Source organism: Schistosoma mansoni, chromosome W (assembly GCF_000237925.1).
Source record: "Schistosoma mansoni strain Puerto Rico chromosome W, complete genome".
Taxonomy (NCBI): domain Eukaryota; kingdom Metazoa; phylum Platyhelminthes; class Trematoda; order Strigeidida; family Schistosomatidae; genus Schistosoma; species Schistosoma mansoni.
The window spans coordinates 38,354,743-38,381,319 of NC_031502.1; the positions used below are offsets into that span (position 1 = coordinate 38,354,743).

General features: G+C 30.5%; 1 protein-coding gene and 1 non-coding gene across 2 annotated transcripts in view; one reads left to right on the forward strand and one right to left on the reverse strand.

Annotated features, from left to right (window-relative positions):
• The window catches only part of Smp_210510 (subfamily C1A unassigned peptidase (C01 family)), a gene marked incomplete at its 5' end in the record, with an annotated part of 118,234 nt that overhangs the window by 84,879 nt on the left and 6,778 nt on the right, over positions 1 to 26,577 (forward strand). Inside the window, 7 exons of the mRNA XM_018789626.1 lie at positions 11,634 to 11,822; positions 14,151 to 14,252; positions 15,288 to 15,413; positions 16,403 to 16,471; positions 17,545 to 17,967; positions 22,613 to 22,696; positions 26,201 to 26,315. Of these exons, the coding sequence (XP_018655050.1) occupies positions 11,634 to 11,822; positions 14,151 to 14,252; positions 15,288 to 15,413; positions 16,403 to 16,471; positions 17,545 to 17,967; positions 22,613 to 22,696; positions 26,201 to 26,315 (1,108 nt within the window). The remainder of the gene's footprint in view (positions 1 to 11,633; positions 11,823 to 14,150; positions 14,253 to 15,287; positions 15,414 to 16,402; positions 16,472 to 17,544; positions 17,968 to 22,612; positions 22,697 to 26,200; positions 26,316 to 26,577) is intronic.
• Positions 9,859 to 9,929, reverse strand: Smp_tRNA_01666_Pseudo_???.1.1. Its single transcript has one exon. It is a non-coding gene (tRNA).

Sequence of the window (26,577 nt, forward strand, 5' to 3'; positions counted from 1 at the left end):
CAACCAGTGATCAATCAATTGTGATTACATATAGCTTTCATTTAGTTTGATATCAGATGTTGGTTGTTATGGCAAATTAGTTGGTCAGTCACCGTTTTAAAGTCATGCGAATAATGTTGTACTGATATAGAAGATAATAACCTTTTTTTTAAATTTTGCAACATAACAGGAAACAGTTTTTTTTCCCCAAAAGTTTGAAAAACCACTAATTAATTTAAATTGAGTTAAATGAATAACTTTAGAAGAATCAATAATTTATGGTTGTTAGAATATTAAATCTAGAACAAGGAATTTTGATATCATTTACAAAATTATTTGGCTGAATGTCTATTAGATCTTCCAACTCATGACAAGTAATAATAATGATAACGATAAGATACAATGAAAACGTCAACTTACTTCCGGTTTGAATTTGAAACTTAGTTTGCACTTATTGAATTTTCGTTGACCTAGTTTAAACAAATAATTGATCTAAGTCATCTACAACAATAAATGATACATTTAATTGTTCCAGTTATAAATGAACATGGTTGTACGGTGTTTGATATTTAATCTAAGCAAGTGAATACACATATGAAATTGTCATTTTAAAGGACTAATATTTGAACGAAGAATATTCTTTTCGATAAATTCTCTCCAGGTTCTGCAATTATATATCCTATTTAATAATCCGAAACATCACTATTAACCACCTCTATACATGACTCCTCCCTCCTTATTACGTCTTAAAAAATTTTCACACATTTAGTCTTCCACTTGATCGAATTGTAATTGCACTATCATATCTCTCTCACCCTATCTGACGCATATTTATTCTGATCACAGATCTTAAATTTTCACTTAACATATATACAGATTCAAGTTAACATTCTATATGAGTCATATCAACATTAACAATTTTATTCTATGCTTTAAACAATGTACTTTGCCTTGAACCTGTTCATTTCTTTCGGATTATTAATTTGGATATATAATTGTAGAACCTGGTGAGAGTTTATCGAAAAGAATATTTTTCGTTCAAATATTAGTCTGTTAATCTGATGGGGATCTTTAACCAATTAAATTGTCATTTCTTGTTGTATGTAATACCAATATTTGTTATTCCATTTCATTCTACGTAATATAACATTACACTTCTTTGCCTAATCAAATTATTCAATAGTTACGCGATGCAGAATAATTCCTTTCTAATGACAGGCATCATATTTTCAATAAACTAGGGATCCTGTTCAGAGAAAATAAAATATTCTTTACAATGCAATAATTTAGAACATTATCATAATATGATAATTCTTTTTAGAAATATACAATAGTTAATTCGAGTGAACAGAAGTGGATTAGTGTGTGAAACAAGAAGATTGAATAATTTTGATACATTTCTAATATTACATTAGTGGAATACAGATTATTTCTTCTCAAGATAATGGAAAGCGATTTGGTTTAATCTTTGAAGGGATGAGTTTTATGGTTGAAATTATGGACTGATATTATTTAGACAATCACTGGAGATTAGGATTAATCGGATGAGTGTTTGGCCTTCATTCATGGCTTTGCTGTAGGGCTCATCCACCCTATTGAGGTCGAATACACTACCCTACAATGTTCTGTCGTGCGCCTAGTGTTTGAACTACTGAGCTAAGATTCAGTGATTTGTATGTCACACTTTAATGTATTGGTGACTCTGTGTGGTCATACCACGTTGTTACTGGTGTGTAACTGCTCCACATCTGATATAGGTGATCATCAATGGTCACACTTTCTCCGTAAATTGAATGTTGAAACAAGTCACATATCAGCATGTGATTATTATTACCAATCAGTTTTCGTGATAATTGATGAACTTCTTAGTACGCATCAGTGACTGATCTTAGTGAAATGTCATATAAAATTTACGAGACAAGAGGCTCTTGGAAGATAAGGTATAATATTTCCAGTAAGCTATGAATTTAAATAATAGGAAATAAATTAAGTTTCTGTAGTAGATCTATTTAAAATGGAATTAATGGTTGACTTATTCTTAATATTCTACTTGATGTGCATGAGATAATTATTTTTAATGAAAATATGTTAATTGCCTAAATTGAATAACATTAGATAAATACAGATTTTTCTCTCAAAATTCGGTGATTTTTTTTTATCTAATTTCTGTCAGTTAAGTTTTCAAATGATGATCCTTGAATTGATAAGATTGATAATTAAGCCAAAGGATGTGAATAATATCCAACTCTTTCATTGAATAATTATCATTGTACTCCAGAAAACATTTATTTATGGATTTATTTTAAACATATGTTTACTTTGAAATTCAGCTTCTGGGTGACATACGAGATAGTTTCGTATGTTTAGTATGTTTACTAATTGACAAAATGTTTTCATCTTGTTTTTGAGGGATTATAATTTATGTTTTCAGAAATATGATAATAGCTAACATTCACAAGCATTCTAATATCCATTTTATGCTGGTTACCTTCAACTGATATTTACGTGTTCTACAAATAAATCTGTATTTAAAAACCAATCTGTAGTGATGTTACAACAGTATACAATTAATGAATAATTATTAGTAAATTAGCTAATTATAATATCTGAGACCTAGATCGACACAAACAGAAGCAATATTAGAGATTATGAAAACAACTTTAGTGGTACATTTCAAAAAAAAAGAAAAAGAAAAATCATTGAGAATTACCTCATTTATACTCAGCTAGTTAAAGTTCTGTTCTAACTCAAATTGAGTATTCTATTTATTATAACACTTTCAAGATTTGTGTTACATTTGAAAAAACTCATCAAATCCAAAATATTTCAATAATGATAAGTAAAACATCATAAATCAAATTTGACAGATAGAATTGTTATGACAGTTATTATGAATAACTGAATCGAATACATAAATTACTTTGAATATCATAATCTATAATAATTATAATGACAGATTACCTGGTGGTTAACATAATTAACAATTACATTTATTTATTATAATCAGAAAGGGTTTTGTGGAGATTTAGTATGTTTCATAGTTGAAATCATGAGTCAATTGAAGCTAGACCACCATGGAAAACCTGGAAGCACTGGACGACCGTTTCGTCCTATTATGGGGCTCCTCAGCCGTGCGCATCCACGATCCCGCACTCGTGAGATTCGAACCCAGGACCTACCAGTCTCACGCCAGAGCACTTAACCGATAGACCTCTGAGCCGGCATCCAACGGTGTTAATGTCTAACTTCAACTGATCCACGAAGTTGAGCAACTATTCACCATAGTCTTCAGTGAGTTGATATCTCACAACAAACATGGTTTGTTATTTATTATTATTATTTATTATTATTTCCTGAAAATCTTGTTTAGCATAAACAGTCATTTTTGGAAGTCAATTTAATAAACAGATTACTTTAAATTAAGACACAATAAAATATGAGCAAAAGGTTGTTGATATTTATTTTTACATTCAAATATGTTTGGAATTAATGAAATCTACTCGAATCTGATAATGAAGTTTGTAACTATGATATTCTTGATTACTTACGAATTTGATTCTATGATATGTGAAATTCTATAAACAAGAATATTCGAACCTCTTTAGTTCTTATGTTAGTATGTGTTCATTGGTAAACATTTCATTATAATTCTGATTATAAAAGTATTTGAACCACTGTCTTTTTGTATTTAGCCTGCAGTTTCATAAGTAAAGTTTTGGATGCGACTACAATTTATGGACGAACCAATCAGATGGTGGAGAAGATTTGTAACTCATGTGGATGATTTTGATGGAGTTTTGTTCTCTGAGCTAGAGGGTTTGGTTGTGGGGCCTTCGGAATAGGTCTTGCTCACAAACCAACAAAATCCCTCCATTCAATCATATGCAAACCAAAGGATGAAATGGCAAAAGACAAATCAAACATCATCGACAAAATAAATTGCTCCAACTGCGACAAACACTACATCGGACAAAACGGACGCCCTCGTCGTCTTCTCCTGCATGATTATCAATTAGCAGTCAAACGCCATGACATGTCTTCACTTATATCAATGTACGCGGACATACATTCGACTGGAAAAATGTGGAGATTTTGGATAGAGGCAATTCCAAAAACACCAGAGAATTTTTAGAAGCTTGGTACTCAGGTCAATCAGCAATAAACAAGCACATTGAAATCAATCTAATTTATCGACCAATCAGGAACACTTTACTTCTACTCTCAGTTTGTACTGATGATGTCGTTCAGAAGGACGATGAAAGCTCCATCAAGCTCAGAGAACAAATCCCCATCAAAAACGAACCAATCAGATTTCGGATAACACGTCCTGAATTTTGACGTGAAATTCACTCACGTATTCGGCTAAATAGCACTTTGTCACTTTAGCTGATGCTGGTTCGTGATGAAAACCCTAAATCTAATTCCTAACCCTAACTATCAACTTTAGATCGTAAGCCATATTCTTCATACTGGTTTATGACCCTCATTTTACTCTAGTTAGTAAGTAGACATTCTCAAGGTCACCAAGGCATCGCTCAAAGGTCGTACATAAATTATAGCCTCATCAAGTTTTGAATAAGCTCTTTATTGAACCTCGCTTGTACTGAACTAAACAGGATCTATGAAAACTGAGATGCTATCCTAATAATGTAGACTTTTTATGAATAGAACGTTTGATTTAATTACTATGTTACTACTGAAGAAGGAAAGCTTTTTATTTATATGAAAGGCTAGTTTGCTTTTGAAGTGGATTGCTTCTCTTTGATAGATGGTGTACGCCTTGAACTTTGTTATTTAATACAATGATCTCATTCATGGCTACAAGACTGGATAACGTTTAGTTGTTTGGTAGGAGAACATAATCAACAAACTTCTTACTCCACTGCCAAATATTTAGTTGAGATAAATCATAGGGCCGATATCAATTCATTTTTTGATGTGTTATAATGAAGTATTCAGAGGAGATTGTTAAAGGTTTATTGAAGCTTTAGTCATGGAAATTTTATAACCAACTCTATTTAAAAACTATTTGTTATCACTTTCAACTTAATCTGGGAATATTGATTTCTTATCTAGACTAGTGTGATCCATATTTTTTCCTAATCTTTTTGTCTTTATTATCTTCCCATTTGTCTAGTTTGACCCTTTAGTTTTATATATACATTACTTAAGAAGTCGATGTGTGATAAGATTTGTTCGATATGTGTCGTACTAACATATCACATACTTCTGATAAAATTTGTCTTGCCATTGTATTGTCTTAGTTTATGATTAATTTATTTGCAAGATTTTGAATCTTCTAGATGTTGATGTTAATGATTCCAATTGATTAGTCTCCTTCGCAATATAAGCATCCTAAGAGGACTGTTTCGAAACTGCCATTGAGTCAGCAGATCGAGTAATCCTAATCCTTCCCGAATAAATATATAAGTTTGTCGTAATATTATATTCTAAGACTGAGTATTTATTCTTATTGTTCACTGTCAAAAGCTAGAATCAGGTGCTCCCCTTCAACTACTTTATCCAGATATTTTCATTTTGATTCGACCAGTCTGTTAAGGTAACTAACAATTTTAGCCTATATGCATAGACTCTGTTTCTTTAATAATAAAGAGATCTTTATTGATTTTCTTGTACATAACATTATTTCGAGGATGTGTAATTTCTATTTGCATTAAAATACACGTTTGGATATATCAAATATTGTTTATCACATTACCAATGAATCACGGAAGAAGTATACTTTCATGTAATTATCCAGCTAAAGTTAAATGTTTTGTTCACGCTAGAGCAGCCACTCAATCATACGATATAACAGGCTGATATTCTTAAAATGAATTGACTATTTTTATCGAAGTAGATGATGTTATTTGCCAAAATTAATTTGCAACATTTGCTGTCATCTTATGAATATTATTACGTGATTGACATGGAGAGAAATGTTTTACATAACTTATCATATTTATTATTTGTAGTTTTAAACAACTTGTAGTCTCAGTGAAATACTCTTATTTGTTAAGCATCACTACTTTTAAAATGTACATAGTTTGTTCCTAATAAAGATAATTAGATAATGTGAATAATAACAATTGGAACTTAAGCCAGGTTTTTTCTTTACGTAGCTGTGTCATTCAATAGTAACTGAGAATAATTATCATGTTTAATCCTTTGAAAGTATTTTACTAACATTTATCGATTATGATGCGATCAAATTATTGTTGCGTAAGAAATATTAACTAAGACGAGTTTTTTTTAATGACATAGTCTATTAATCTGAATGAAAATAATTGGTTTATTATAAATAGATAGGTGAAATTTTATAGTTGAAATCATAAATCAATCGAAGCTAGACCACCATGGAAAACCTGGAAGCACTGGATGGTCGTTTCGTCCCATAGTGGGACTCATGATTTCAACTATAAAATTACTGAAATCTCCACATCCAAACAGTAAAAGAAATACACTTTAACTTATATACTCCTTAGAGCATTATCATTCAGACATTTGAAAACTTTATATGTTTCACATTTCCCACTTATTATTCACTGAAGTTATACATTGTCTTGTTTATCTTAACAGGTTGATGAAATATATATATATATATATATATCGAAAAATTGTGTTTGATTCTGTCATTTTTATTTGACAAGTTTTCAAACTTACTGCAGTAACAACAGGTAGAATAAATGAAATATTTGGCTTTATGTAAGACAATATGCCGAAGGATTACAAATTCCTATTTTGAAAATATTCATTAATAGGAATTTTATCACTAACCTAAAGTTTACATCTCATTTTATTTACTGTTCTACATAAATTTAATATCATCACATAGTAATATGATTTATTTTTTGAAAAGAATTTTATCATCCTATACCTAATGAATATATAATACTAAATACGTTTTACAATGCTTATTGCATATTTTTAGAACAATCTAGATAGTGAGAACAATAACGGGTTGAATTCACATGCGTATAGCATACAATTCTCTTGAACCTAGCATACATCAATACCGTCATGAATTATCCCATAGCTTTTGGCAAATCAGGCAACCTGAAAGTCACGAGAATACCATCAGGGCATACAACAGGCTAGGTACCCCGAACAATATACATAGAAACAAATAATTAAGTGTAAAAAAATGAATCCAATCAATAAAATTATAATGGGAATTTTATGATCTAAATTTAATCTTTCTGACTATACATAATACATTTAAATTGTGAATGAAATTTTTAGTATCAGACTATTACATGTAAACAAATTATCTTTATTATCAATAGTAATACAAAGTTGAAATTAGAATCTTCTCATTTATTTAATATAAATGTATATAGGTATAATTATTTCTTTTAATTAATTTTAAAATTTAAATCATTTCAATGTTCAATTTAAGAATGTTCTTGAAAATATGTATATGATGTTTATAGTAAAAAAAAGTAATTTTTACACATATATACAGGAGTTTTTAGACAGCAGAATATATTCATTGTTTCATAACAAGTAATGTGATATTAGTATTGAAGGTTTTTTGAAGACCGGTAAAATTCAACTATATCAAAATGTGAGACAAATATTTATTACAGTTAGTGGAATTTGGTCTAACTATATTGGAAATTGATTGAATTAGAACATGTACATCATTGAATGTAGGCTAGATGGTAGTGAAGCTGAGTGTTTACGTACGAGATTAAAGATTGTGGGTTTGATCTTCAGTTGTGGGGTCGTACATGTGCACTGCTTGAGATTCAACCTCATACCAGAGTGAAACAGCTGTCTAGTGCTTCCAAGTTTTTGATGATGATCTAGTTAAAATCGGCTTGTAATTTAAATTAATGTATTAGTTGTGAAATACCGATAAAACAAAAATTACAATTGCATTATTCTCGAATAGCACCTCTCTTACAATTAAGTCTGTCTACAGTCAATTTTAACGAGCCCTTCAGTCAACTTATTTAACAGACCGTGTTATTCGAACATTAACAATTAATCTATCAAGTCTGTATGAACATATATACTTGATCACATGTGACAGCCTACGCACATATCTGTCTTTCTCCAACTTAAATGTTAGTTGCTTAAATATCACTCGATGAACTATTCACTTTCCCAAATGCAAATGTGCTTGAATCTTACTAATTGATTCGACTTTCAATTTGCTTCAGTATTCCCTTGCTCGTGCGTATTAGCTTTTCTGCTCAAATTCGTTTGATATGCTCGTAAACTGTAGTCAGTGCTTTATATTGTCTTCTGAATTCATTCACCGTCGGGATTTATTTATTTATTAACAGTTATCAGAGTGATTGGTATAACAAGCCTAAGGAATTATCTCTAAGCCAAGCCTTTATACCCAGTTGCCTGTTTTCATTACCGAAATAAAATCGAAAATCATTCATCTCTATCGTATATCTTTTCATCTTTATTATATTTTACATACATTAAAGACCAATAAATAAAACAATCATTTTTATCTATAAGATTACTTGGTAGATCATCGAAATGCATAAAACTTCATCTATACAACGACTGAACCGATAGTGTTTAAAAATTGAAATCTATAACCATTCAATAATTAGAAATCGGTAGAGTTATTTCTTTAATTTTTAGAAAGTAAATAACCAAAAAAAAAACAGAAATAAAACCCAATTTTTGTGATTAGAATTTTCTTATGCATAAAAAATGTATCTTTAATATTTCAGGACATGACCCAAAAAAAAACAAAAAAGTTAAAATATTCTAATTAATTCATATAAGTAGTCAGTTAGTTTTAAAAGGATAAAAATCTTATTGAATTGAATAAGAAATTTCATTTGAACAGATTTTAAACATGAAATAAATTTAATATTAATTTTCTTTTTATTTATTAAAAAGGTTCAAGATGTTTACTTTATTTGTATAGACCATTATTATTATTATTATTATTATTACTTTAAAGGTCATCTCTTTTTTAATCATACTGTTATCTAACTTATTCAAGCTCTTATTATTAACAATCGAATAATTATATATTGTGCAATATAGAACGAATATAGAACGATTAAGAAAATGATTTTATTACGTCTTAATTAAAAGTTGATTATATGTTTATTGGTTTTTATCGTTCTTTTTTACCGAATGAACAACAATTTACAAACTTTATAAGCAAAGATGGATAGTGGCTAGCATTTGATTTCAGGACGCGTGTTTCGTCCGATTTAGGACTCGTCAACTGAATATATCTGCATCACAGAGTTGATGTTCACTCTGAGACTCGAACCCAGTACCGTTCGCTTCAAACGCCATCGCGTTATCCACTCACTTACTGAACCCTGATAGCCACTGGCTTGTGCAAACTATTATATTTGTATTGAAATAAGTAGGAAAAATAATTAAAATGACGGTTTGACCGAATATTATGAGTTATAAGGCAATAAACAGATCATTAATGTAAATATAAGGCAAAGATAGATAACTGGTGTTCAATATATTCAATAGATCTTTATACAGAAAGTACTAATTGAAAATATGTTTCTGACATGATCAAGCTTATAATTAAAGATATATTACAGTAATAAGAATATTTTTATATAATTGTTATTTACCTCTGAAAAATAAACTGTCATATAGTTACTACTTTTCTCAGTTAGAAGTTAACTGTATAAAGTAAAACATAGAAATAAATAAGAAAAATGTTTTTTTAAATAAGCACCTTAAAAATAGTTTATCAGTAAGTATAACATCGATTCAATTGGTCGACTTGAACTTACATCATATTAAACATAAATGATATTACATAGTTGAAATCATTAGTCAATTGAAGCTAGACCACCATGGAAAACCTGGAAGCACTGGACGACCGTTTCCTTTTACTATGTGATTCCTCAGCAGTATGCATTCACGCCCAATGGGATTCGAACCCAGGACATATCAGTCTCGCGTGCCTGCGCTTAACCACTAGACCACTGAGCCGGTCGGCATCCAACGGTATTAATGTCTAACTTCAACCAATCCACGAAATTGAGCAGCTATTCACCATTGTCTTTAGTGAGTTGATATCTCTCAACAGACCTGGTTGAACTCCGCTGGTTACTGCTATGATATGAGATTACAAGATAAATCAAAATATTTCATTAGCTTCCATAAAATCTTACCACCAACAATATTCTGTAGTGATGTACTGGGATGATATGTGAAGAAAATTAAGAATATATTTTACACCTTGTAACTACTGTAAAGATAAAGGCTCTTGAGTAGATTTTTTAAAATAAAAAGGTAGAATTAAATGTTTGTGGGAAGATGTTTATTTTGATGATTTTATTTTTCAAAGCTGTACATTCAAAATTAGAAAAAAATATTTTAAATTCTTCATGAAACACATAAAAGCCTGAATTATCTGCATGATCAATAACATATCCTTAGTTATGTAAACAGCCACTTCTTTTCTCTCTTACTTTGTTGATGTCTTTTTTTTCGATTTGTCGCTTTTGTCCGATTGTATGTTATGCAAACTATCTATGTAATTATTGTTCCTTATTTTGTCTTAATAATATTTTGAATTGATTCTCATGTTTCCTAAAAATTAAACTTTCAGTCCCTTGATAAGAATAATACGTTTTGTATTCCCATATACTTTCCTGCTTTTGATAACATATTTCATGAACTTTGCCAATAAGAAGAATAGTATAGAGTATCTGATTCGATCAAGTTGACCTGCTTGAATATCTGGGCTACTTGTTTCTACCATCTGTATATTTCAAAAAAATTATCTTTTTGCTTGTTTGTTTTAACACATCATTATGCTTATTAGTCTCATAACCTATTCAGGTGCTTTTGTGAAAAGTTGACAACATTTCAATGTACAAGTTACAAAACAGCCCAATCAGAGATATCATGGTTTCTGGGAATATCCATCGAAAATAATATACATTATTCAGATGTTGATTGATTGGACTGCTAACATCTAATTGGTGAACATTCAATATTTATCACAAGGAACGATGAAGAAATAAAAAAAGAAAACTTGTTGAAATAATTTATGCTCAGAATTCTATACTGTACCTAAATATAATATTGAACAAAGCCAATAATAATAATATCATTGTGAAAAACATTGTTTCTTATTAATACATGTACAGCTATGAAAATAATCAGTTTGTTAAAGTGATGTCTATATTGCTTCAAGCATAAATATAAATTATAAAACATGCAATAATTAATAAAAAATTTCCGAAACTCAATTCACATGATATCAATAGTTTTTTTCATAAAAGAAAGAAAGAAACATGAAACTGGCTCGATGAGGTATTCCCTGGAGTTCTAATGAGAAGCAGTAACCAGTGGAGTTCAACCAGGTCTGTTGAGAGATATCAACTCACTGAAGACAATGGTGAATGGTTGCTTAACTTCGTGGATTGGTTGAAGTTAGACATTAACACCGTTGGATGCCGACCGGCTCAGTAGTCTAGTGGTTAAGCGCAGGCACGCGAGACTGATATGTCCTGGGTTCGAATCTCGTTGGGGGGCTCGTGAATGAGCACTACTGAGGAGTCCCACAATAGAACAGGTTTTCCATGGTGGTCTAGCTTCAATTGACTAATGATTTCAACCATATAAAACATGAAACTATTGTGATATTTATTTAATCAAAAATTAAAAAAATTTTTTTTCTTTAGCTTATATCAACTAATGAACAATTAATAAATTTCATACCAAATAAAATTAAAATGGAAAAATATTTTGGTTTATATTCAATATCAAGTTTACAAATAATAAATAATTTAACTCGTTTAATAAATACATGGATATTGATTGATTGGTCAGATGAACAAACGAAATATAATTATATTATTGAAATTGTTCAAGTACGTTTCTTTTTGTTTTGTTTCATTGTATCTATCCCGGATTTTTTCCTCTATACGAAGTAATTTGCATAAAATTTATTTTTTTTTTTAAATTTCATTTTAAGTGAAAATGAATAAATTTTGTTTTAATTAAATAAATGTATTTGGGAATTCTAAGTTATTATAGTGGATACAAGTAGAATATACGCATTTTAGAGTATTGTAAATTCATTAATGATTTTATAGAAAAAAGAAACCTATTGATTAAAGTGTTTTAATTAAAAAATAATTTTATAGTTGAAATCATAAGTCAACTAAAGCTAGACCACCATGGAAATCCTGAAAGCACAGGAAGGCTGTTTCGTCCTATTGTGGGACTCCTCAGCAGTAGGCATCCTGGAGTCCCAATGAAAAGCAATGACTAGTGAAGTTCAACTGGGTCCATGGTGAGATAGTAACCATTAAAAACAATAGTGGACGATGGCTCGATTTCGTGGATTCATTGAAATTATATAGAAACACTGCTGCATGCCGGCTCGCACTCGCGCGCGACAATGACAGGTCCTGGTTTCGAATCTCATCGCACGGGATCGTGGATACGCACTGACGAGGAGTCCCACAATAGAGCAAAACTACCATCCAGTGCCTCCAGGTTTTCCATGGTGGTCTAACTTCAATTGACTCATGATTTCAACTATAAAATTACTAAAATCTCCACAAAACCCCATTCTGAAAAAAAAATTTTTTATAGCATTTACTACTGATATGATAGATTGAGAATTATTAATAAATAGGTTATTGTTATATGCTATTCTTGTTATTATTATTATTACATTGTATTTAACCTTAAGAGTGTAGGTATTTATTGATTGACAATGAAAATTCATGCCTAATACTCTAATTAAACTTCCATGAAAATGATTATTTGGATCTTAGAAAAGTAATTATTTTCTGAACTATTGGCTATAAAGACGATCTTAAATCTATTAGCTTGTTCTTCTTTAGTTTTATCAACCTAAAAAAAGACAACAACGGTACTATCTCCAATCCTTTCAGAATATTTGAAAGAATCAAACTTAAAAAACTAAATATCTTTCGTGATTTTTCAACATAGCGTCTGAAATGCAAATACTATAATCTGTTTGTTGAGCTACCTATCAGTTTCTAATGATCATCTATTTAGTTTATAAAGTATGTGTAGAATTTTCTAAATTAAATGATTTCAAGATCACAAAAGATCGCTTTATTACATAACTAAAAAGATCTTGTTGACGAATCGGAAACAAAAGTCATTTGAATGCGCAAAATAGTAATTGATAATTTATAAGTGTTAGTTATTAATACCATAGATCATTTATACATATAGTCAAATGAATAAATAAGCTAACACGAAAATCTACACGCAGGAACAGTTATAAAATGGAGCATTGATGCAAAAAAAATGGTTTTCTAAATAATAATCATATATTTCCTTGAAAAAGCTTGGACCAGATTGCCGAGCGAAATGTTGGATTTACTTCAAATTCATTCGCTGAGATTTTACAAATATATTATTCCTATATAATGTCTTACATCAACTCAGCGCTTAAATGCTGTGAAACTATCCGCTTTAATTTAGACGAAAGTTCTTTTATAGAATGATGTTTATTTCACAATTCTTTCAACAATATTTCATATGTGTAAAAGATGTTTTAATTTACTTTAACCTGATGATTTTTTGAGTTTCTTATATTGATCGATTGGTACTCTTTATGTTGACAGTTTTCAGATGATTACAAAACAGATGAAACCTGATCATTCTTTCAAGTATGACGTAATTCAACTGAATTTTGAAACATCATTGGCTGATGTATTTTCACATATAAGGAGTTTTTCAAAAAATGTGTTTACCGATTCTCTAGTGTCCATTTCGTCATACGTATTTGTATTCTACGTTTTTGTTATATAATTCAGAAACAGTATTAGTCAGACAATAAGGAAATTCAAAACGCGACAAGCAATTCAAACCTTATCATTGTTACTAGCGTTTATCGAGATAATAACGTAGTTCTACAAACCGTAATAAACTGAGTTATGTATACCTTTTCTATTTTGTTGTTCATGATAAATATACGTCAGATTACTATTAACTTTATGAGAAATGATTCTGAATTTAAAAAAGGAGTTCTCAAGTGTAATGATGTTAAATAAAGCTTTAAATTCTAAACGTCTGTGTACTAAAGATAATGCATTCTAAAAACTCGTACATTATGTTTTATAGTTGGACTACTAATATATATATAAGTAGCTACACTTGTATTACCAAAAACCTAAGCAATTTAAAATTCAATCTATTAAACCTTATTTTAGATTGCTTGTGAAGTTACTTTATCATATGCAAAACAGTTACATGAAAAATTACGTCTACAAGGATATTGTGATGAAGAAGGGCAATTCGATATATCAAACTCAGTAAGTTATCATTTACTATTTTCAAAGAACATTTTATTACGGCGATTTTTTTTATTTTATGCTAAAATGTTCTACATCAATGTTTTGTTTAATTCTCTTTGACCAATAATAAAGTGCACAAGGATCTTCACATATTTTAAACTGGTATGTTCTGTGTATACCAATGTTATAACTCATCCTTAAATTGTTACACACTATAATCATACACTCTATATTAAATTTATGGAAACTAAACCAATAAAATTGTAGAACCAGCTTTCGTATCCTGATTCCAATGACCGTTATTTCAATAAGACGCTAATTGGTCACAATGAAAACCTTTAAACATATCTCTGAAGTGAACTACTGTTTTCCATTTGACTATCATTGAGTTCTTGTTTTTTTCTGTTTCTGAATGTTTGATTTTTAGAGAGGATAGGTTTGATGATACTTAAAGTACATCATTTACTTACTGAATAGTTATTCGTTTTTATTTTTAGTACTGATTAACTAAAGAAATATTTAGTCAGCTTTAAATTTTAAGAAGACAATGGTGGTCAGAAATATTTAAAAATAAAAAATGAGGTTGAATGAATAAAAAAGAACTTTTGGACAATAAATGCAGTTGAAAAACCTTATTAAACTACAAAGACATTTGTCAGAGGAGGATGCATGATAATAACTATACGGTTCCTAAAACAGTTATGACTGATTACATGCATGCGTTTCAGAAATAAATGAATTTCAATTAATTTCATTGACATTTTTACCGTATATTGCTTGCTACTTTTATTACCCTTTCGCATATCATTATAGCTGTCTATTGGATTGAACAATTTGGAATTAATTTCAAAATTTATTCAATGGATTCTACTATTTTTAAATGTACAAACTCCTTGGTCGTCTAATAATAAACATGTTCTTTCCAGTATTTCTAATACTAACGACACCAGTAGTAATCTTTGTGGTACTACCACTGGTAAAAGTAACAATACTAAAAGTAATAATAATAATAATAATAGCGGGGCTACTGATAACACAAATGCAACCACTAAGTCGATCGATGATGAAGAAACGAAAATTCCTTATCAACATTTAGAAACTTTAAAGCGTCTTCAACATAAAGGTTATGGTGAACTCATTCGTGTATTGAATCGAACAATCTACCGTATGAACGCTAAAGTAAGTATTCAAATAAATATATATTACTAAATTTATCCTTGATAAGTTCTACCTCGAGTGAGTTGTACTTTGTTTAAAAAAAGCATTTTATATATGCATTTTAACTAATACAGTTTGTAGTATTTAGTTAACAATGATTATAAGCAAAGTTGGATAGTGGTTAGCAGTGCAATCCAGTTATTGAAATGTCAATCTGCGATGAAGATCACGAACTTTAATTTTTAAAAACGCTTATATGAAAGTGTCTTTTTGAGTTTATTCCCTAAATATATAACCAAGTTATTTAAAAAACTCTAGAGTAAGCTAAACTTTTATATTAGTGACCTCTATAAACACAAAAACATATATTTCCCCTTATGATTTATCTATAATAATAATTATTATTATTCGTTGCCAATATGTAACAGATCAACGTTAACTTAATTATAATCTTTTCCCATGCTAAGTAATTACGGAATCTTCAATTATTTTCTAACGTTTCCAGTTTAAAACCATATGAAAATCAAGACTATTCAATATTTTAAAGTAAACATTTTTTTCAAAGAATTTATATTGTACGTAATACATATGTGAACTACATTAATGCACAAACCATTGCTTTAATTTCGTTTACCTCAAAAATTTACAGAATACATGCATCAACCCCTAATAGTCGTTTTTCACTGTGATCATTCAAGACAATGTTACATGAACAAAAGGGAGTTTTGTGGTGATTTTAGCGCACTGCTGAGGAGTTCCACAATAGGACGAATCGGCTGTCCAGTGCTTACAGGTTTCCCATGGTAGTCTAGCCTCAATTGACTCATGATCTTAACTATATAAAATGTTACATGACTTTAAAGTTCAAGTGTTCCTTTCTAAATTACTGTAATTTTTATCAATAACATTTATTTAGTAATCATTTACATTTTCACTTTTTCTTTACATAATCACCTAAGTTATGAAATGAACATTATTTATTGTTTTATATTCCTTTATTTATTTATAAGATGAGACCAGAAATCAGAAAAAATGTCTTTCATTTATGTTGGAGTCTACGATCAACTCCTGTTGATAAGGTGAGTAACTTCAAAGCATCAATAATTTAGAATGATTATATCACATTTTCTTTGATAGATAAATAGTTGTACAGAAATCATAACTAACTATCCATTTAATATTTGAATATTTCTCATTTATTAATTCATAAACGTATACATGTTGTTGTCTAGTCAGTAATCGGGTATTCATTAATGTCACAATGACTAGGTATAAGTACTGACCATATTTAATCGATTACTATTAAGTTTCAATAAATATTCTAAATAATCTGATGTCATCATCAAAATCAAGGGATGTCGAATGATTGAAAGCAGTCTGCAATCAGTTTTGGTTGGAGGGTTTGCACCACTAGAAACCTATCAACTAGTTATGCCAAGAACTTACAGAAAATGGATGTTTTCCAATAAATTCAGACCTTCAATCAACGTTACCTTCGTCGATGGCTGAATAATGAGATCAAACCTCATAAGATAAAGAGACATACCTAATAAATTAGTCTTGATTGTTCGAAACCAAGTTCGTAAGCTAGAAATCGGTCATAAAAGTAGGAAAAACGTATTATCGTAGGAAGGAAGTGGTGACAACGCGTCTTTTTTGAATACCTGACTTGTAACTTATAAGTATCTTGGTGTCTTAATGCACATCCTAGCACTCGACTTCAGGATTACACTGGCAGCTATTATAGTGAGAATATAGAATTTCATCAGTCTATATACTAAAAGTCAATCAGTCAGTTGGTTGGAATTTAATCTAGCAAAATAGTCAAGAACACAAAGATTCATAAATATAAAACTTCATGAACACGACTAGATATAAATAAGGTTAATGGAACTGACTAGTTTAGAGACCGTGATATAACTTAAAATAGCCTATCTCTACGTAAAGTAGACTTTGATGTGGTTGTCAAGAACAAAATTGTAAGCCATGAATTTAAACCCTTTAGGTCAAAGAACATAATAACTTTTTAATAATGACAATTTGAGCAGTACTAACGCTATTTACCATAATACATTTGGTTGGATATATAATGCACATGATTATATATATCTGATTACATTATTACATTAATCGGTACACCTTTTTTATGTAGGCTATGCATGATTTAATCGTTTATTTGGACTCAAATATACGGACATTAAAAACCAATGTGTCTAGTAATTTATTACATCGTTGTATACTATCAATATGGCACGAATGTCTTGAACAGTATATGGAACAGACAATTAAAGAAGGTGAAATTAATTCAACTAATGTTGGTGGTCCTGGTGCATTTCTACAAATTAAATCAAATTTTAATGCAGATAATAACAGTCCAACAATTATTCCATTATCTACACATGAAATGCATGAATTAATATCTAATTTACCTATGGAAATAGATAAAAATCAAATTTTTCGAGCTAAATCTACATTGGAAAGATTAAAAAAGTCTTTAGGTATACTACTTGAATTTTTCTTAAAAAATGGTGATGATCAAATAAGTAAAGGAAGCTTAGAAACAGAAGAATATAATGTAAGTTCATAAATAATTAACTTTGAATAGACAATCACTTTCACTTATAATTTTATTAATTAAGACTATACATACGGTCTCATTTAACCAACATTCATACAACACACATGTTCGTTATACTATGGAAATACCATACACATTACAGGCTATACCATTACGTTAAAATCTATCGTTGATTTCATGCATGAAAATTATCTTGTTAAAACTAGTCCATGGTATTGTAGAAATAGTACTATGATCGTTTACATTTGTAGTGTCGATTGGATTGTTAAGTCCATATACCTTATTCTGGCTTCTGAACAAGCCAATTTACCTATCCACCATGAGTCACCTTTTGGCCTTGTTAATTATTCACTTATCAACCCTGACTGTTTTTATATGAGTGTATGTTTGTGTACACCTTTTATCTTATTCATCACATGTTTGTAACTTAATTTTATCTGACTATAAATATTGATTAACGCTTGATTAAAGCGAGTTGGCTTAACCGCCATCTCCAATGCGTGTCGTTTTCGCTTCGCTCTCTCCTATTCGCTTCATCCCTCTGATTTCATGTTCAGATCAATGAGTGTACAAAATATATGTATTCAAAATCCATTCTCGTATTTGACTTATTTAACTCCGTTCTTCATCAACGCGGATTAAGTCATGTATTATATACGAGGATAGACAGGATGAATATTTTGACAATCAACCATACATATGATCTAAATGGAGTCAGATCTTGGCCCCCTACACATTCATCACCTATATATTTTTACATTCACTCTGTTTTACAGAGTTTATACATCAGTAGGGTGAAAATGTAAATTATATATTTTTTTAAAAAAATTTAAAAGTTAATTAATTATCAATTGTTGTGAAGTTATCTTATTGTACCAGTTCTATCTATAATGGTTCGATGTTAGGTAGAACAGGATTTTATTCATGAAGATTAAACACTAGGCATTATATTGAATGATTTTATTTATTTATTTAAACACATAAATATTGGTACATTGAAGCATCAGATACATATGCGCCACACAAATCACATTTGATTTGTGTGGGGGCTGTGATACTGCCCATGTGCCCAAACTGAAGCAAGTGGTTTTCTTAGGGGGCAACACCCGGAGCCTTTGACCTAAAGGTCTGGTCCACAAGCCAGTGGAGCATCGTGAGGAAATGCAGTCCCATGGTAGCCGGTGACCAACGATTGATTCATACGCCATTTGTTCCCTCAAGATACTGGAGCCCATGTGCACCATTGGTTTGGAATCAGGGTTTCTCAACTCCCCTAGGTGGACTCGCCGTGTCCAGCAACCCGGTTAAAGCACCGGACATTCACTTTTTGTTCTCTCAATTTCGCAAACAACAGTAATGCCCTGAGAAGGCAGTGAGTAGGACTTCCCTGGCAGAGGCTATATATATTGAATGAATTACGAAATGAAATAAATCTGAATTTAAAAATTTTTGTTTTATCGTGCTTTTTAATCAGATCACTGTTTCTATATCTAATAAATTTTAATTCAACAGATTGATAGAGGTATATTCAAAAAAACTAACAAATTATATTTGATCATTTCTAACAGCATTCAACTAATAGAAGATGTACTCGTCAAAACTTTAAAAAAGAGGATTTTCGATATTGTGATCAAGATAATCAACAACCATAAGATATTTCTGGATGCTATCGATTCATCAGATAGTATTGAATTACGTTTGCTTTATATACCTGAACTCTTGAAAAACCAATTTCATATGGTGTTTATAAGAAACCATAGAATTCATCATTGTAGCTTAGTGTAAGATTTCATGTAAGCTGTTGAGGATGCCGATTATTGCTCTAAGGTCTATGACTGTTAGCACAAAATCACAATGTATTATATCAAGTAAAAGCCTGAAATACTTGAGACGTTCCCTTTTCATGTAGCTAGTTTGTATCTGGTTATACTTTAGAAAATCTAATGGCGTTATTTTTAATTCAGCTAATATCCTAGACGATCCAGTGTTTCAAGAAGACTATATATATATATATATATATATATATATATATATATATATATAATCTTGAATACGAAGTTTAGTATGTCTAGGTCCGTTGTTTTCTGTCTATTGAATATCCCATCTAACGCCTCATTAAGTAACTTTAGAAACCTAGCATATTCCCTGAAAAACAATTAAGCACATTAGCTTTTGATGGTATGGGGGAGTTACCTTCAACACTTTCAAGCCAATCACTGCCTTCGATGAACTCCAGAAATTTATTCATCTTCGTTTTTCATTTCCTAAATGATGATCATACAAGATTATTAATCTTAACATATAATCAAGAATAATTAAAACCTCATAAAATAACTTGTTGTTATATAAATAACCTTCTTTTTCGGGATCTAAACAAATTTAGAATTGAAACTTTAACTGCATTATAAACTTGTTACCTCTTCATTCAAGATTTGCGAAGCCATTGAAGTTTGTTTTCAGAGTTTTAACTAATTCAGTACTCATACAAGATACTTACGTAATAGACTAAGCTAGTCTTTTAACTCGAAATAAAATAATTATCTTATTGACTTCCGTAAAATTTAGTCTATGTCATGAAGTAAATTAAAATATATTGACTAGATAAAACAGAAGTTAGTAAACCCAATACGAAACAAGTTTTTATTCGATGTCATTCAAAAGGGATCAGATCATGATTAACACGAACCAAAACTAAAAATAGCCTTAAAATGCACAACATTCGCTGCGAAGCTGGTTTTATCATACACAACACACAAACAAAAGTAAACATATATAGATATCATGTCACACCCAATTAGGTATGTCAGTTTACATACACATACTAAAGCGTGTACATCGGAAAGATGAAAAGCAGGCAGCTACTCGTTTTACTTAACATATTCCCAGGAAACTGAGTCTCTGGGGATTAAAAAGCCTAAGTAATTTGACAGCATATCCATCAGCTAGTAGATGTAGTGCACAATAAATGAATTCAAAGTGATCAATAACACAGTTCAGTTCAATCTTAATAAAATTTGTGGAGGCTATAGCAGTCAGGTTTATCCTTGGCGTATATGTTTAAAAACGTCAGTGGCTAATGCTCGATTTCCTTGATAACAATTCATTTTCCAAATTTCTAATTGGAAAGAATTTAACTTATTACCTTGGATGAAGCTAAAGAGAAAGGAACGAAATACAATAAATTTATCGTATTCTGCAAATATTGTGGTACACAAAGCAATTAGAAAACGTATGTAGAAGTTTATACCATAATCCTAAAGTAAACAATTTCAAGCAACCTGATTACAGTGCATAAAATAATAAATAAGCGAATGGGATGCAAATTATTACATATCTGAAAATTTAAAACCTAGTTTTTGGTTAAAAAAAAAAACAGTAACAAAACAAGTATACTATTTATCCAAAACATATATATGTATTGTCACGTTCACATGTTTTTCTGTTGTTATATACCATTATTACGATCACGACCAAAAGTATGAACTTTTTTTAGTATACAATATGTCATTTTACAGGATGCTAAATTGTATCATAATAAGCTAATCTGAAGGTCAACGGTAAATTTATCTTTTTCTTTATAGGGAGTTTTTGGAGATTGTAGAATGTTTATAGTATGAATCACGAAGTTATCTTAGTTAGATCACATTAAAAACCAGGAAAGATTGGACAGTTGTTTAGTCTTAGTATGGGGCTCTCCAGCAGTTCATATCCATGACCCTATCGCTGTGGACCGAACCTGGGACCTTTGCTCTAGTATATGTGAAAGCTTAACTTTCAAACAATCATCAGGTAAGGAAAGATGGTCGTATTGTATAGTGAATACATTGAAGGTGGACATGTGCATCATTGAATGCCAGCCAAATAGTCTGGAGGTTATGTGTCCATACTAGAGAGAAGGTCTTGGGTTTTATCCAGAGCAGTGAGATCGTGACTGTCCTCTGCTGAAGAGTCAGTCCCATACTAAAGTGGGTTTCTAGTGCTTTCCGCTTTTAACCAGCGATTTAACCATGATCACTTCGTGATTTGAAATATATTCTTTGCTTCTTAAAATCGCTCAAAAAACATAACTCCATGCTATAGTTTCTTTCCTTTGGTACAATAAGAGGTCATAAACATCTCATCAGATCCTCAAATTTACCTAATTGTTTGAATCTATTGCAAAAATGACAAACGTTACGATTATTGAGGAAAAAAACAATTTACCTGAATATTGTAGCATGCAAGCTTTTTCGTCTCTTAAGCAAAAATAAATGGATTTCATACATAATCCAATATTTATAGCTAAATACTGCCTTGAAAATAACGTTATTTTTAACTGAATGGTCAAACAACGATATATTGTTTCATTTGCCATACAGTGGAGACAATAAGGAGAAAACTCTGAACCGTGACTCATTGACTTCAGAACTTAGTTTCACTGCTGACCTCTCAATCAACATACTTTTGTAATTAGGAAATGTGTATTATATTCATCTCTTGAACTACAAATATACAAAATAGCCTAATCGGGGATCTTGTAAATATATGATCTCTTTTATTAAAATATTCATACAATACAATATGATCATATCTTTAAACATTAGCAGTAATTATCATTAGAAGATATTGTATTTTCGTTCGTTTGTTTGTTTTTGTTCTTCAGAATGTAAAATATCTGATCCAATTATATAACAGTAGTACACCAGAAGTGATTGAACAATATTTTATTGAAAAACTTAATGAACAAGTAAGCTAACATTTGACTATAAATACCTGGCTTCTATTGATGAAGCAAATATTATGCTAACTTCGTTTAGTCTTTTTTTTTAAAAAAAAATGTTATTCTTATCGATAGACTGTCAGTTTAATTGAGAATGGATTTCAGTAAAGGAAATATGTTTTAGACTATTTTCATACTCTTTAGCTGTTTTGAAGTATTTTACAAGGCTTTGGGCCACATCAGTGTGTATCTATAAATTTACTTGCTTATGTGGGGCACGTTACATAGGCTGCACAAAGCGATCACTTTCCAAACGCATCTCGAAACACTATCCGGTTTGGTTCCTAAAAGGAGAATGTAAAAAGATAACTAGTTCGATACAAGAGCATTTAATTAACTGTGGACACACCGCTCCAAAAGACTCCTCTTTTAAAGTAATCTATACAGTCAAACGAACCGGATCGAAGGGGGGTCGAATCAATATTTTATGCACTGCTGAGGCATTGGAAATCCATGAACTCATGCCTGAACTTTGCGTACAGAAACGATTTGTCTAACCTCTCACCCTTTCTTGGCCATAATCCCCTTAATGGGTATGTTTCTGGTTGTCAGTTTTTTTCTTCTTTTCTTTTCTGCACTTTTATTTGATTATTATCGGTTTTTTGTTTTTTTTAAATTACTGTTTTACATTTCAAACTCTAATCCGTTATTATTATTATTACCTTATACAAGTTTTCTTGATTATTATTTAGCCTATTATTATGACCTTTGTCGCTTTTCTTCATATCTGTCAATTAGACTATTATCTGACCCATAAATTATTTTCCTCCTTACCCCTTGGTTGGTACGTAACCTCATTTGTTATTAATTATCGAATCCATTTATAATGCAATCTTTCCTAGCCTCCTGTAGACATATATTTCCCATATAACTATATATACGAATGTACAGCTTATATATATATATATATATATATATATAATTTTAAAAGACTATCTCAGTGGTTTTTATAGCTAATGTTATACAGTTTTGTCACAAAATTATCATGGTGTCAAAACACTTATTTGAGAGCCGATTCTCCAGAAACATTGCAATAAACAGTATCACTGAATGGGATTCTCAGTTATTATTAGATCCGAAGATTTTGTAACCGACTTAACATATATCAATATGTTACTAGTTTGAATGAATAAACATTTAAAAGAACACCTGTACATTAAAAAAACGGTACCGGGGATACTGTAGCTTCAGATCTCAGATACTGTGTTATCCACCATCCGACAGTGTAAAAAAATTTCCAGGAAACTGGAATATTTTCCTCTGCTTACAGTCTGTAGTGGTAAATAGACACTAACCACTTTCCGTAGAAAATTTGATTTACCAGTGCCAGTCCTTCCAGATAAAATAAGGTTAAAACGGTTTTCATCTTTTGAAGTTATTTTTTCATCATGGATCGACGTTAGCTAGAGAATCAAAGAAAAACCTGAACCCTGGATGGTTGTTTTTTAGCTTATAAATCTTTATCATTCTGTACTGCATATGTTATCACTGATCTTACTACACTCAGACGACGACGGAAATGAATTCGTTTAGAAAAACGTCAAAATCCTTCTTCAAGGTAATCCTTAAACAGTCGGTAAAATTTTTGGAGTATAACTTCCAGATTAATTGGCAGTCAATGAACACATCCACATTGAACTAATCTATCAACTGATACGTTAAGTTTCTGTTAGTCACATGATTAAAGGTCAACCACGCAAAATAGTCGGTTTGATCAGAAGAGAAAATAAAGTGAAAAAAAACTTTTGAAGGCATCCAGTCACAAATAGGACCACAATAAAAATTGAATTTCGCGCTTGAAGATTCTTGAATAATGCAAATGAAATGAGTACACAATTTATCGACTAATCAAACTGATGTCACTCAATTACCTTTTTTACTAGGAATTCAAAGTTGAAATATTTAAAGTTAAACTACTTCAAAACTTATTTTAATAATTAAATGAAGATTAATGACTCTAAAACACCCTTTTACAGAATTTTTCTTAAATTCATCCAAAAATGTATTATTTTATAAATTGCTTAAACTGTAAACAACAATCGAAGTAGTGTGAGAGTTTTTTTAATGATCTTGACCTCTTCCCAGCATGAATCACTATATTTCCTTATTATATGCAAATTAGTAAAGAGTATTTTTTGATTAATCGATTGAAATAAAAAGTGAAGAACATTGATATGGTCAAAAGAAGCTTTTACAGAATTCGAATGAATCATCAAAATGAAGACGTTATATTAAAGAAAATCTTTTCAATGGTCTCATTTCCTCAAACTGTACTAGTGCATTTACAGTAAATTTTCATTCACAGCGGTTTGTGATGAAATAGAGAACTTTTATGTCATTAACAGAGGTACTAAAGATCGGTCGAAATTTAAAGTTGCATAATAATCAGAGAGTAATAATGTATGAAATCAGAAATCGCCCTCTTGACAATGATACAGAATACGAACAAACCGATGTCAAAAACAATTTACAAAATAAGATATTGAACAATGATGTGAAAGATACTTGTCCACGTGATAAATACTAGAAAAAAAGAAGAGGAAACACAGGTGACAAAGAATATCAGATTAACAAAGTGACTGTCAGGATCATCATAAACCAAGGATTTCAACAAATTGCTTCTGAACACGAAAATCAGGTTCAAAAGGAAAAATATCAAAGTTTATTCCATTTACCAGTTTCTTATCCAGCTTTCATTAGAACCAGTCCCTCTCACTGTATGAATAATGCTAGGAAAAGATCCTGGTGGGAGTAAATAAACAGGATTACCTAGATCCACAACAACAGGGCTGCTTACTGATTTTCATCCACCTTTCGATGACGAAACTGGATAGTGTTCAAATATACTTCGGGAAAGAGAATACATTGTCAGGCCAATATAGCATTCTCCACAAGAGCAACGTACTAAAAAATTACTTACTTTTTATCCTCTATGTACAGACCATGTTATTTATTGTAGTAAGGAATGAAAATATCGGTTATTAGCTGATCCAACAAGGTTTCTTCCCGTTTAAAAACAGTCTTCCCAATAACATGTATCACATATGAGTTTTTACTGTCAAGTCTTAATGAGAGATATACTTGATGTATCAAAATGAACATCATATAAACTTAAATTTTTGTAAGAACCTTTCGTTCAAGTTATCTTGAATCATTTTTGAAGGGTATTTAAAGGTGAGGTAGCTTAGTACGAAATTATTCGAGCTTACGGTGTTGATTCGTTGCACGCTATTTACTGCATCAAGAGTTGATATATAGGCAATAAAACCTTACAATTTATCGATTCACTTCAGCTACTGAAAGTTTTGGTCGGTATCTTCCCTAGGTTTTTATATAATATCAACATATAGGCAAAATTAATTTTCAGATGATTGGTAAGTTCACTGGATATTGTTCTCATCCTTTAGTTCCGTTTAATTTAATACTGTTTGTTATCAGTAACTTAACACTCATATACATTGATTATTTTAGGAATTAGCCAGTTCTTCTTCATATGGTAAATTGACAGTAAAGATTGGTTATCAACGAACATCATTATATTTAGATATACAACGAGCTACAAACCTTGTACCACTTGACTCAAACGGTAAATTAAATTATTTAATTTTTGTAGTATAATTTAACCTACTCTTTTAAATGCATTTTGTCAGCATTTACTAAATTAGCTGACAATTCCCCATAGTGTAGTATAGTGTGTTTTCTTACTTTTCTATAAATAATGAATATTTTGCTTTTCTCAGTAGTTTTAATTCATGAACTAGTCCTGGTTTAACCATAATATGATAGTATTTGAAAGTTAATTGTTATATATAACTTTCATATTTTATCAAAGTTATTTGTGCTGAACT